The sequence below is a fragment of the Pogona vitticeps genome, chromosome 1 (assembly GCF_051106095.1).
Source record: "Pogona vitticeps strain Pit_001003342236 chromosome 1, PviZW2.1, whole genome shotgun sequence".
Classification (NCBI taxonomy): Eukaryota; Metazoa; Chordata; class Lepidosauria; order Squamata; family Agamidae; genus Pogona; species Pogona vitticeps.
In genome coordinates this window covers 323,906,636-323,918,916 of record NC_135783.1, presented here as the reverse complement: position 1 = coordinate 323,918,916, position 12,281 = coordinate 323,906,636, and the positions used below count along the sequence as shown (strand labels likewise).

Genomic DNA, 12,281 nt, shown 5'->3' with positions numbered 1-12,281 from the left:
CTCTGGAGTTTACCATTGGAATGAGCAGATAGCCAAACAAAAGTTTGGAAAAGCAGAAGCTGATTCTCTACTAAAAATAAATACAAGATAGTCCTCTGGATATTAAGAAAAGAGCTGGCCTACATGGTTTCCTTATGATTTCCCCAACTTTCTTCCTCACAATAGACTCAAGGTTGGCTTGAGACCTAACTGGGTACTACAGTAAGTGCTAACCTGCGTGTGGTGTGAAGGAGGAAACTAAGATGCTGTATTCCCTTCAGTGGAATCCTTGACTTGCTTTAGTAAGCCAAAGAGAGGGCAGCCCCCCCCCCACCTAATAGCATCTCTAAATTCTTACAGGATGGACAGATTACAATTATATTGTAAAAAGCAGTAATGGGGAAAACTTGTATAAGGGAAATCACATAAATCTGGGCTGCAGATTTTCATTAAGAATTCTATCTTCTTGCCAGCATAGATGATAGGAAACCCTCAAGCGTGCAAGTTTGTGAGGAGGAGCAATCAAAAGAGTGTAATAAAATGAGAACCTCCTTTTATTTTTTAAATCTTTCCTTAGATGTGTAAGGATGGCATTTGTCTTGTTCTAATATACAAGCTACAACTCTCCCAGGAAGATGACCCAGTTCTAGAAAACATGTGAAGGCCACTGTGTTTTCCTCTTGAGTAATGAGTTCTTCTATTTCAGGAGCTGAAGACAAGGCATGCAACACATTGCACAGCTACATTTTGTAACACAGCACTGACATCAAAAGTGTGTGTTTGCTAAAAGGACAATCACATCTCTCTAGGGAAATCTGTTCCTAACTGAAAACTCTTGTGCAAGGCATCTCTGCTTGAATGATCAAGTGGAAAACAATAGGCAAAAGGAAAGAAAAATGTAGAGGGAAAGGATGCATAGCCGAAATATGTCACATCAGACCTCTGTCTCTTCTGTCACCTAATTTTGTGGTGATAGAAGCAAACCTTGTTTTGTTTTGCTTTTTTGCAAATACATTCTTTATTTCAAATAATACATCATTATGATGATTGGCAACTAATCACTGGCTATGCGCAATGATATAGCTTGAGTCTGTTTGGACGGTGGTGCTTTACTCAGCTCACAAAAGAGGCAAGTATTGCTTGCAAATCTTTTATTAGATTGAGCCTTTATGTTTAATGCTTTAAAAAACCTTTGATTTAGTTTAGAATCCATCTACAAATGTCTATATAAGCTAGTTTTCCTATTGACAAAATATCAGGGCAAATCTTTTTAGAAAAATACCATCCTGTGCATCAGAACACCCACTGCACTAGTGAATGTGTTGATCTGGTTCATAATACTCAGGCGGATTTTGGATTTAAGCCTACAGAAAGCTTTTATTCTGGATAAGCAGCTTTCTATATCTAAAACTGCCAAATAGGGACTCCTCAGACCGGCAGTTGATGGACAGCAAAGATGAATGGCTTTTGATTCCGGGAAAACCATCAACAGCAAACTCTGCAGAATCCAAACTAGCTTCTTGTAGGTAATTTAGTATAATGCTTTACTCAACACTGATATACAAAGAAACAAAAACATATGGACATAAAGTGTTTGAATTATTTTATCATCCACCCCATCCTTTCAAGTTTGAATAAGAAAAAAAAAGAGATCAGTTCCAAGATATTACTGCAGTCCTTCTCCCATTACACAAAATAGGCATTTCTTCTGAAAACAGGTTATTTTGATAACTATGGGGAGTCACCATGGGGCGGTCTATGGCTAGGCATTTCATCAGATCTCATCACTTGGGCCAGTTCACAAGAGAACAGCAGCAGCACCAGGAGGCCCCTGCAGAGCTTGCACCACCATGTACTCTATATTAATGCTTTCTATTCTGGAAAGAAAGGGGCACATGAAAAGGGAAGAGCATCCATGTGCATGGGCTTGCTGGCAAAAATACAAGGGCACAGGCAAGCCATGTAAGCAACTCATTACACTCTTTCCAAATGAAGGCAGAGGTACTCGATTTCTTCTAGCTTTCAATGTCTCTCACTCTCCAAGCATATGAACTCTCTCCTGCCATCTTTCTCTCTCTCTCTCTCATCCTCTCTTCTCCAAGCCCTGAAGGGAATAATACTGAGTAGCAGAGCCAACACTACTGTGTTGTATGTCTAGAATTAAAACCTGCCTTCTCCTTCTTATACAAACATATGCATGGGGTTATCCCTAAACTCTTGTAGCTCCAAATAACAATTTGTTTTCACTTCTGTTTACCAGCTAAGGTACAGTTGCAGACAAAGATGGTGATCAGCTACACAGGAGATTAAAGCTGATCTTATTTGTATCTGTGGAATCAGTGACATTTCCTAATCAAGACGACACTACCTTAAGTGTGTTTACTTAGACATATTGTGTTCAGCGGAACCTATTGCTATGCAAGTGTGCATCATAGTAGTACTAATGGGTTCATTAATGTCTGCTTGCTATGAGATTAAACAGTAATCCATTTTAAATGTAAATTATTGCACACATTTTGTTATTCTTTTTGCGTCTCTCCTTCCAGCCTAGTATTCTGCCATTCCTGGCTCAAGTGGTTTAAATCCTTCCTCCTTTGCACTTATATCCCTTTGAAATCAAAGACAATTATATACTTAGGTCCCAATGATTGAACTGGGACTCAAGGACACCTAACTTTTTTTAGATTGCACCCATTGTACTAATTGTAAATTATTCCCTTGTAGGTCCATTATATCTGGCAGATAACTACTCTCTAGGCTGTCTCTTTGATGGATCGATCCTTCCATCTGGACATCCATCAATTTATCATGTTCCATTTTGATAGCTATCTAGTCTTTCACTCATCATTTTCATGAGGTCTTCTGACATAAGACTTTCTTGATGCATTAGGAAATGAATGAATGACTGGATGGGCTGGCAAGTGTAGATGAGTGAATACATGACAGGCTAGTACATGAATCTCCCCCCCCCCCCGCCTCCCGTGCACTGTTTTCCATCTGTAGCAGTAACCACAACATCACAGAATTACAGCATTACAGAAGATCATTCTATATCCTCTTGCATCATACAGTTAAAGAGAATTAAACGCTTAGAACAAGTTGCCTTTAACACTGAGCATATACCAGTAACCTCCCAGAGCACTCTAGAAAGGATCTTTGTGATCTCTGAATGCTGTTTTCTTTCAACCCCACTGTTCTCATGTGATTGCCTTTTAACAAATCATCATTGTCATGGTCGTTGTCATCATCACCCACACAATAGCAAAAACATCAATTTCAGAACTCTGAAGTTATAAACATACAGCACAGAATGCTTTGGCATGCTTATTTCAGGCTTGGGGAAGCGATGAAATAAAAGGCCAAACTCAAAAGTGAAATTTACAGAGGAGAAATGTGCAAAACAAAGATGGGTTTCTCAAGCACATGAGTTTCATCACAGCATCAGGCATGCACTGGTTTTAACAAAAGCAAGGCCATCATTGTCTTTAGTGTTAAAGGGACTTTATTAACGTTGAGCAAAACAAAGTTATCCACTTTTTAATCTAAAAAAGGTTTAACGTTTTGGAAACAAGTTCTGGTCAGAAGATGAAGTGTTTGTTAGCGTTTACTAATAAGGTTTCAGTGTTTAGTCTATTTAATACTTCAGGGCAGGACTTGCCCATTCGGTGTCCTCCAAGACAAATGCATGGGCTGTCAACCTCATGCTACTCACTCTCATGTTTGGTTTTCTGCTCAAAATGGGGAGAATAAAGAGGGAGAAGTCTGTCAGATTCCTGGGTGGTGAAATGCATTTGGTGTCATGGGAGATGAGTTTATGGGCCTGTCTAGCATTCAATGTGTTTCATATTTTAAAAACGTTGTATGGTAGATCAGTCTTATTATAAAGCCAGTGCAAGCAGCAGCATTTATGGCAGTTCTTGGAGGTCTAAGTGCACAGACAAAGCTCACCACAACTGGTTCAGTTTTGTTTGCTTCTTCTGGGCCAGAGGTAGAGGATACCAGCCACAAGAAGACCTCACTGACTGTGAGTGAGGTCTCCTCTGGACTGATGTTGATGACCTTAGCTATCAAGGCAGAAGCTGAGAGACAAAGGGCCGCTGAGGATTACCTGGTGGGTTCACAGCTGCAATAAGAGGTGAATAATGACTGTCTGGACTACAACCATTGTGCAGCACTAGCTTTCAGTGTTCTCATCAAATTTCATTTTGATTGGTTTGTGTGAATATCTTCTCATACATATTATCCTCCCTCAGAACGATGAGGCTTCCTTATCTATCTTCATATCTCCCTCAATAAGCTGTTTAATGGACAATCCTCTTCCTACTAATAGCTTTTGTTAGCAGAATTTATTGTTTTCTGCTCTAACAAAAAATCAATTAGTGCTGAAAAGAAAAAGCAACTTTGAGCATATTTGTCTTTGTTTTAATTGCCAGCTTCTTTTCAGCTCTCACCATTTTTCAGGCCAGCTTAAGCTACTAATAGGTTCGGCCTAGTAAACAATGAGGTTGAGTGGGCTGTTTATTGTTTTGCGCTCTCTTTCTCAATCTCTATCTATTGCTTCCCCCCTGTGTGTATTGGGGAAATGTGTGAAGAATTGATTTTTTTTTTTGTCTTGGTTTTTTTTGGGGGGGGGACACACACCCTCCAGATCCAGTAGATTTGATGCCAATAGGTATCTTATTTTTCTGAGCAGGGGTGTCTTTTTCCTTTTTAAAAAAATCAAAACTCAGTTCGCTTATTAATTATTAAAGATTCACATCCATTATTTTTTCTCCTTTAAATCACTTTTCTGCTGCAATCCTATAATACTTGGAAGGGGTACAGGAGAAATCAGATCTTCTCCTCTAAGGGTACAAAACAGAGTTCTGCCCTCCCAAATGGAGATCTGATTCTCCAAGAAGCTCCCACAGAATCTTTCCTGATCCCTCTCTCTCTCACACACACACATCATGACTTCAGCATGGGAGTAAGACACAGGCATGGTAGGGATCATTAATCTGGGAAAGACTGGTGATCCAAATCACCAGCTAGACTACATCAGCCCTAAAGCCTTGATTTCAACGGGTGAGAACTAGTTAATTAATCAAATTTTCAAAAGGAAAGGGGAGCAAAGGGAGAGGAAGATAGAACTGAAATTTCTCTCTCACTTCAAACAGACAGAGGAAAGCCATACTAGTTGTGGATTTCTGGGCTGTGCAGTCCAAAAGCCAAACATTTCCAATCCTTACCCTGAATTCAGGGAAGCTTCATGGCCACCTTTCCTGGAAAGAGAACAGTTTTATGTGGGAAAGTGGGGAAGGAATTTTGGTCTGTACACAAAAATCTGAGCCCATATTAGTGGCGCTCTTTACATTCTGGAGAGTGCTATCTATGAGACATAATTTTCATAATCTCCTATGCCAGCAGTAGAATTTAAGAATGCTTAGCTTTCTCTTAAAAATAAGTTATTCTTTAATTTCAATCATTTGTGGACTATGTCCCCAAAAGGCAAGACATCCCTCAAGTGCATAGAGGTGTTTTATGAAACCACTGGAACTTATCTATGTAATTATTGCCTTGTTTCCTGAAGGCTGCATATCCAATCTCCCCCCAAAAATCAATGGGATGGTTTATTGTCAAAGCGCAGGCAATATGGTTCAATCTGCATTTAGAGAAGTCCATAAGCAAAAATGATGCTGCATGAAACAAGTGTATGTTTCTATAATACAAATTAAGATTTATCTTTAGAGGCAAATCTGCATGAGCAGTTCAGTGCTATCCAGTCTCTATGCAGAAACAAAGCTCCACAGGTCTTACTCTTAAGCAAGTATTATAGGATTGCAGCCAATGACACGAATAGCTGGCCTGGGAAAACAGACCAACTATCTGCATTTATGTATATATATCCTGTACTGTAGAAATGTATCTGCAGGTCTATTCTGCTAATCCACATGGGACTCTTTCATGTGAAGCAAAATAGGGGGCTGTGTGCACTGAGCCGCTTTGCATATGCATGGTTCCCTCATGGGTAATAATCAATGGAAGGGTATGAATGTATAGTTTGAAAAATATTCACATTTCATATGAAACACATATTTTTTACCTCTTCTTTACTGCAGTTTATGTAAATATTAAACATGCTGTATGTTGATCTCAAGGGATATGTGGGCAGTTCCTCAAATAGGTTAGATAAGTTAAAATTACTAGGACAGCTACAGCTGTAACACAGTTAAATAAGAAATGGAGGAAGGACTGAAAATATCGCTTGACCATGCAGGTTTCAAATCAGTCTTTAAGGCACCTTGAATGACAAAGATATTGCTCTAGTTTAAATATATAGATAATTTTTAAAAGCTCATGCAGTGATTAAATTGTCATAATACATGTTGTTGCAACTTTTGGTTGTTTAAAGTGTTTTTTAAATTTTTGCTTCTATATTTGTTGCTTTTCAGTAGTAAGCTTAGAATTCCGTCCCTTTAACTTTGTTTTAATAGCAATATATTATAGCATGATTTATCAACATATGGCAGGTGGAAGTTGACACAAATTATAATGAAAATTAAAAGAGTCATTTATGCAGCAGGCAATTCTAATTTAAGAAACATTTATTTGCAGGCTTTAAAAATGAGTTTAGAATCAAATGGATTTAAAATGAAAGTTTTAACAACTGTTACCTTTTTCCTGCAGCCATTCCTCTACGGGCCGATTATATTTGAAGGGGATTTTCTGTTTTACCAATTGGAACGCAGTATCAGTGTTGCCTTTAAAGTTTAAAAAACAGCTTAAAAACAATCTGAAAAGTCAATAAAATAGTTAAAGACATCCTAGGCTTGTTTCTTTGTTTTTATTTATGAAGGTATTTAAATATACAGAAATATGAAGATGTATATTTAATCTTCTTTTAGTGTGGTAGAGAAGAGTTACCCTTTCATTTCCTGACATGTGAAGATCAGTAGATAAAAACAAAGATCATTCCTTGCCTTTTACAAACATAAGAAGCTACCTTATACCAACTCTGGTCCATGTCCTGGAGGCCCCCCAGCTAATATGATGTTCAGTGTATCAGACAGGATTTTTTCCTGGCCTTATCTGAACATGCTGCCGATTGAGTCTAGGACCTTCTACAGGCCAAGGAAGTGCTCCAGCCTTGAACAACAGTCCGTTACTACATTGCTGCTGATGGCAACTGAGACACTGAAGCCCTATTTGGGCATTCCAAGGAACATGTCATTGATGCAAGGGTAGCCAGATACATGGATACCAAAAGGAGGACATAGAATGACAAAAAAAAAAGAGAACAGAGGAGGATGTATTGAATGTTTCATTTGAATTGTCCCAGATTAAACCTACAATCAATACAATTTTATTACAATAGCTGCCAATAAATGTCTCTTAGTGAACCAATCAAAAAACAGTCATGTTAAAAAATAAAAATAAATTCAATGGAGGCTTTTTTCCAAAATACCAAAAAAACATTATTTAAACAGCCAATTGTACCCAAACCCACCCAGGCCTGGCTGCAGGATCCCACAGCGGCTTGCACTGGGGAAAGACAGGGGGAGGGGGAGTCCTTCTACCTCTCCCCCTCCCATCCAAAATTATAGCAAAATATACAAAAAACTGACATTTTAAAGGTTTTTATCTTTGCCTGATGGACAGAAGACATTAGGCTAAAAAGGAGGACATGTCTTCCTTTTGCCTGACATCTGGCAACCCTAGCCCTACCTGTTCTCTGACAAATTGGATACTTGACAACTACAGTTAATTTAGCATCCATCTTTCCTGGCCCATTTAAGCTGAGCATTTTACCATGCTCTATCACAATCAAGAAACAGAACTAAACATGGAAGTGTTCCGATACAGAAGGCATTATTCTCTACACCCGTGGCCATCAAGGTTAGATTAGGCTGCATTCCAGTGGTGTCTCTGAGAGCAATCCTTTCCTTGGGGTGGACAGTATCCAGAAGACTGAGAGATGCTGAGGAGTCCTCAAAACAGGGCAAAACTACTCCCCACATGCCCCAGAGGGCACAGAAAGCTGTTTTGAGACACCCTGCCAGGTTAAAAAGAGTTATGAGGAATGCTGGGGTCCTAGTATTGCTGGAGTGCTATATTTGGGTCCATGGGGGTTACATGTTATCCATCCCACTTTATTTTTTTCCTACCTTCCCTTTTCTGAGCTTAGATTAAAGGCAAAATTACTTCATTCCCTTGAGATTGCTGCTAAGAGACGGTATGTTGAATGCTCCCTGTGTAAAAACAGAAACTCTCCCATCTAGCAAAATAAGAAACCTAGAACATCAAGATGAAAGGTTCAAATCCAGCCCATTCCCTGCCATAAGAATAGCTTTCTAATTGTGGAGGAAATTTTTTTTTCTGAAATTATACAAAAATAGGTTGAAATTTGGAATGCAGTAGTCCAGTAGTACAGTATTGGACTAAGAATACAAGCCTATTTTGAAGCAAAGGCTCTTGACATGATTGAATGCTTATGGAGTGTGCTGAGCAGCAGGACAACAGTAAGTTTCTATCCCTTTTCACCCTTTACTACCTGTGCTACAGTCTATACAGCATAAGAACATAAGACAGCTTTTCTGGACCAGACTGAAGGCCTATCTTCACATGTAGCCAACCAGTTGCCTCTGCCAAGGCCAGATGGAGAACATGAGCATGACAGTACTGCCATGCTCATGTTCTATTGGGAAAGCACAGATTGTATCTTGCAGACTAGTGGAAAGAGAATAAGTGGAAGGGGCAGATTCTTCCCATCTCCTGTAGTAAGTGGTCATATTTAAAATGGAAAGTACTAAAAAGAGATGCTGCATAGGATGACTATTGAAACATAGCTCAGAAACAGAAAGGGACATTTGCTGTTTCTCTCTGTAAGACCTGTAGGAGGAGGAAAAGGCGCTTCAACCAAAGACATGCTGAGTTATTTCTCTTCCTTTGTTTTAAACAATACAGCTCCTTTATTTATTCTTACAACAACCAGTGTGTGCTGCAGATCTTAAGTTTAACAGTGACCCTCCATCTTGGGAAGTAACGGAGCTGCGTTTGATCCCAGGTTCTACTCAGACTTTGAGCCTGCTTGTCTTGCTTGCCTCAAATGCTTCCTTACAGAACAAGATTACTTTTCCAACAGAAGGCCTGGCTGGCATTTGTCTGGCAGTAAATTCATATCTGATTTTGAGCTTAAGCAGCATTAGCAGGCAGTTTACATTTGGATGTCAGGACTGTTTCTTTAAATTCAGACATGAAGCAGGGCTACAGCCTGGAAGATTCCCGTTAAGACTTCCCTGCTGGCACATTTAAGAACTGAAAGCTCTGTGGAGGGGTTGGAGCAAAGGGCAGAGAATCATAGTCAGTTAGCTGTAAAAAGACCTGCTGGCTGCAGGGGGATGATGATGACTCCAGTTCTATAAACATTTGCCCTGTCTGACTTTGAAGAGATAGTTAATTAAGCACTATGGGCAGACATGCCTGTACTCACTCTTCTGTACTTGTGCCTCAGGCCCAATGTCAACCTGGCATTGCCCTATAACCTCTGCGATTAAGGCTCAAAAGGCAGTGTAAAATAGTGGAAGTATGCTTGTCAGTCATGCTTCCAACTGCATTCATGATATAGACGGCCGCCTGTGGCATACAGTGACCTGGAAGGATTTGTTCTGGCAATCCACAATCATTCCAATTCAAATAAAGAACAGATCAAGAAGTCAATTCTTAAACCACTTCACTGTTGAACAACTGCACTGATTGTTCCAGTGGATCCCAAAATAAGCAGCCGGAGGACAAAAACCCATAAAAGTCAGTGTTTTTTTGTTTCTATATATCTGATTCCTTGATGCCTATTCAGCATGAAGGAATCAAAAGGAGGAAAACGCAATGGTGAGGAGTAAATGACTCTGAACCTACATGAACCAGCATAGATAGGCAGAAATACTTTGGAAACTAAAAATATGCATGCCTAGGGAATGTTGATGTCTATACAGAAATTGTGGAAATTAGAGTGCCACAGACAATCAGATGCTCTTGGCTGTTTATGAGATTGAGTTCTTGATAGTATTTATGACATGAATGGATAAAAATAGTGAACTAGGTCTTAAAGAAAAGGGACCTCTGAATCAGATCAGTCCTTGTTTCTTCTTCTTCTGGATAACGTTGACATTGTCCTTAGTGGCAAAGTATCCTGTTTCTGGCAAAGCTGAGGCTGAGCACATCATAACAGCAAAGTCCTGATACTCCAGAGTCTACATGGACATACTCCAAACAAAGAGGTTGACTCAATTAGGGCAATCCACAAGCAGTGTCATCGTGAATGTGCAAAGCAGACACAAGGGGATCGAGGAAGGAACTGGAAAGCGCTAAAGCTAATATGCAAGCATTGCTTCCTTTACCTGTATTGAGATTTTTTAAGGTGGAGCTCCCAGAACCCACCAATGGCTCGTCTGCAGGCATTTAACCTGATGTTTTCTCCCATAAGGAAGGTCTTACTTACAATGAGAGGTTTGGAGGAGTTTTTTAGCTGGGTACATTTCTCCAAGGGGGCACCACCCTTGCCCATCTTTGCAAATGCCAGCACTGTGTTAGGCTGGAAGGAGGTCCCACTTTTCCTTGTGAGTCAAGAATAGAATTCCCAGTCTCTTTGGGTGGGGATCTTTTGAGCTTTTTCTCTGAGGAGTCAGCGCCATTAGAAGCCATCTGTTTTTCTGTGCCATTGGCCCAGGAAGCTCTGGGACATCTCCATGTATGTGAGGATCTGTCTAGTGAAAGCATTCTACCCAGTACAACAGAGGAAAGTGGCAATGGCTCGGGGTATGAAGATGTTTTCAAGCTTATTCCCTGGCAGCCCCAATTAAATGTAGGTGAAGGCAGGAATTGGAAAGACCCCTACCTGAGAAATTGTAGGGCCATTCTCTGCAAGATTCAGATATACTAGGCTATACAGATCTGTGGTCTCAATTACTTCAAAGGAGTGGCAGTGTATGAGCTTTCCCAAATAAGAGAAAAACAAAGTGAGAAAGCAATAGGCAGTCTGAGAAATAGGTGAACTTTTCCAGCATCTTGTTTCCAATAAAGAGAAAGGAGATCTGTTCCAATGAACAGAAAGGAGATCAGAACATTCTCAAGGGAGGGAAATGGAAGGAAAGAGAATCTTGGTAGGAACAAGGGGACCAAGAACAAAGGCTGGTACACTCCTTTATCCACTGATAATCTCTGAGCTTGGCAGAGGAGCAGTGGCCTGAAGGGCTAGATATTCATTGGTAAAAGTGGTGATAAAGAATGGTTCTCCATCAGAGAACCCATGAGGATTAAGCCTATTCTTTGTGAATGGCCTTTAGAGCTTTCTATGACTGTGCTAGAGGAAGTGTACATAACGCAAAAGACAAAACAAAGGAAGAGTGTTTCATTTGTTATTCTTCATTCCCAGTTTCTTGAAGATCACGATAGCTGATTACAAACCAAAATGATCAAGATCTCAATAATGCAGTTTTTAGTCATTTTATTTTGTAACCAATAATTTTGACCTGAAGATGCTTCCACGTTAGAGACATCCACTTTGATTCCAGATTGTGCATTGCAAAATGACATGACAAATGCTAAGGGACATGGGCGATTATGGCTCTTAATTACATTTTTGAAAGCCACAGTAAATAACAGATTGGTGGAGGACAATGAAGTGAGGACCTAGACAGGGTGGAATCTTGACTAACACATGTTTCATTTACTTCCAGCCTTCTGGTTGAACATAGTTAATATTGATACATAGGATACTAAACCCTACCAAAACACCTGAAGTATGTGTTTCAAGGAACTCCTAGACCTTCCTCCAAACCAGGAAATGTGCTACTATTCTCTACCACATAATTTTTATTTTTTAATTTAATTTTAACTTAATTTTATGATTATTGTTATTTTGGTTTTTGCAAAAAGCACTTTTGCTGTTAAAAATAATATACATCAAAGAATCATACCTTTAAAAACTAGGAAAAAAAACCTGGAAGGACATTTGAAAATTCCCAGAAGTTTAAATTACAACATTAGCATCTTTTCATATTCCTTTTTAGTATTATTTATCCATTTATTTGAACCATTATTCAGAACAACTTTAAGAACATGTGCATGAGAATGTTTTCACCTCCACACTTCATGGACAGGAGTGAATTAAAGGACAAGTTTCTTATTATCACCGTACACAAAAAAAACCCCAGTAAAAATGGAAACAGTAGCAACTGCGATTTGACTCATTCATTAAAGTATTTTTTTTGTATTTCAAATTAACCTTTTTTAACAAAGCAGCTTTGATTTAAAAAACACACCAGCTT

The 12,281-nt window shown here is 39.3% G+C and overlaps 1 protein-coding gene across 9 annotated transcripts in view; it reads right to left on the bottom strand.

The window, feature by feature from the left end:
- The window catches only part of NRXN3 (neurexin 3), a 1,709,419-nt gene that overhangs the window by 154,408 nt on the left and 1,542,730 nt on the right, over positions 1-12,281 (bottom strand). For 7 of the 9 annotated variants that reach the window (XM_078393277.1, XM_078393271.1, XM_078393299.1 and 4 more), the window contains one exon: positions 6,633-6,719. The exons of the other annotated variants lie outside the window; for them this stretch is intronic. In XM_078393277.1, coding sequence (XP_078249403.1) covers positions 6,633-6,719 — 87 coding nt within the window. The remainder of the gene's footprint in view (positions 1-6,632; positions 6,720-12,281) is intronic. 9 annotated transcript variants of the gene reach the window in all.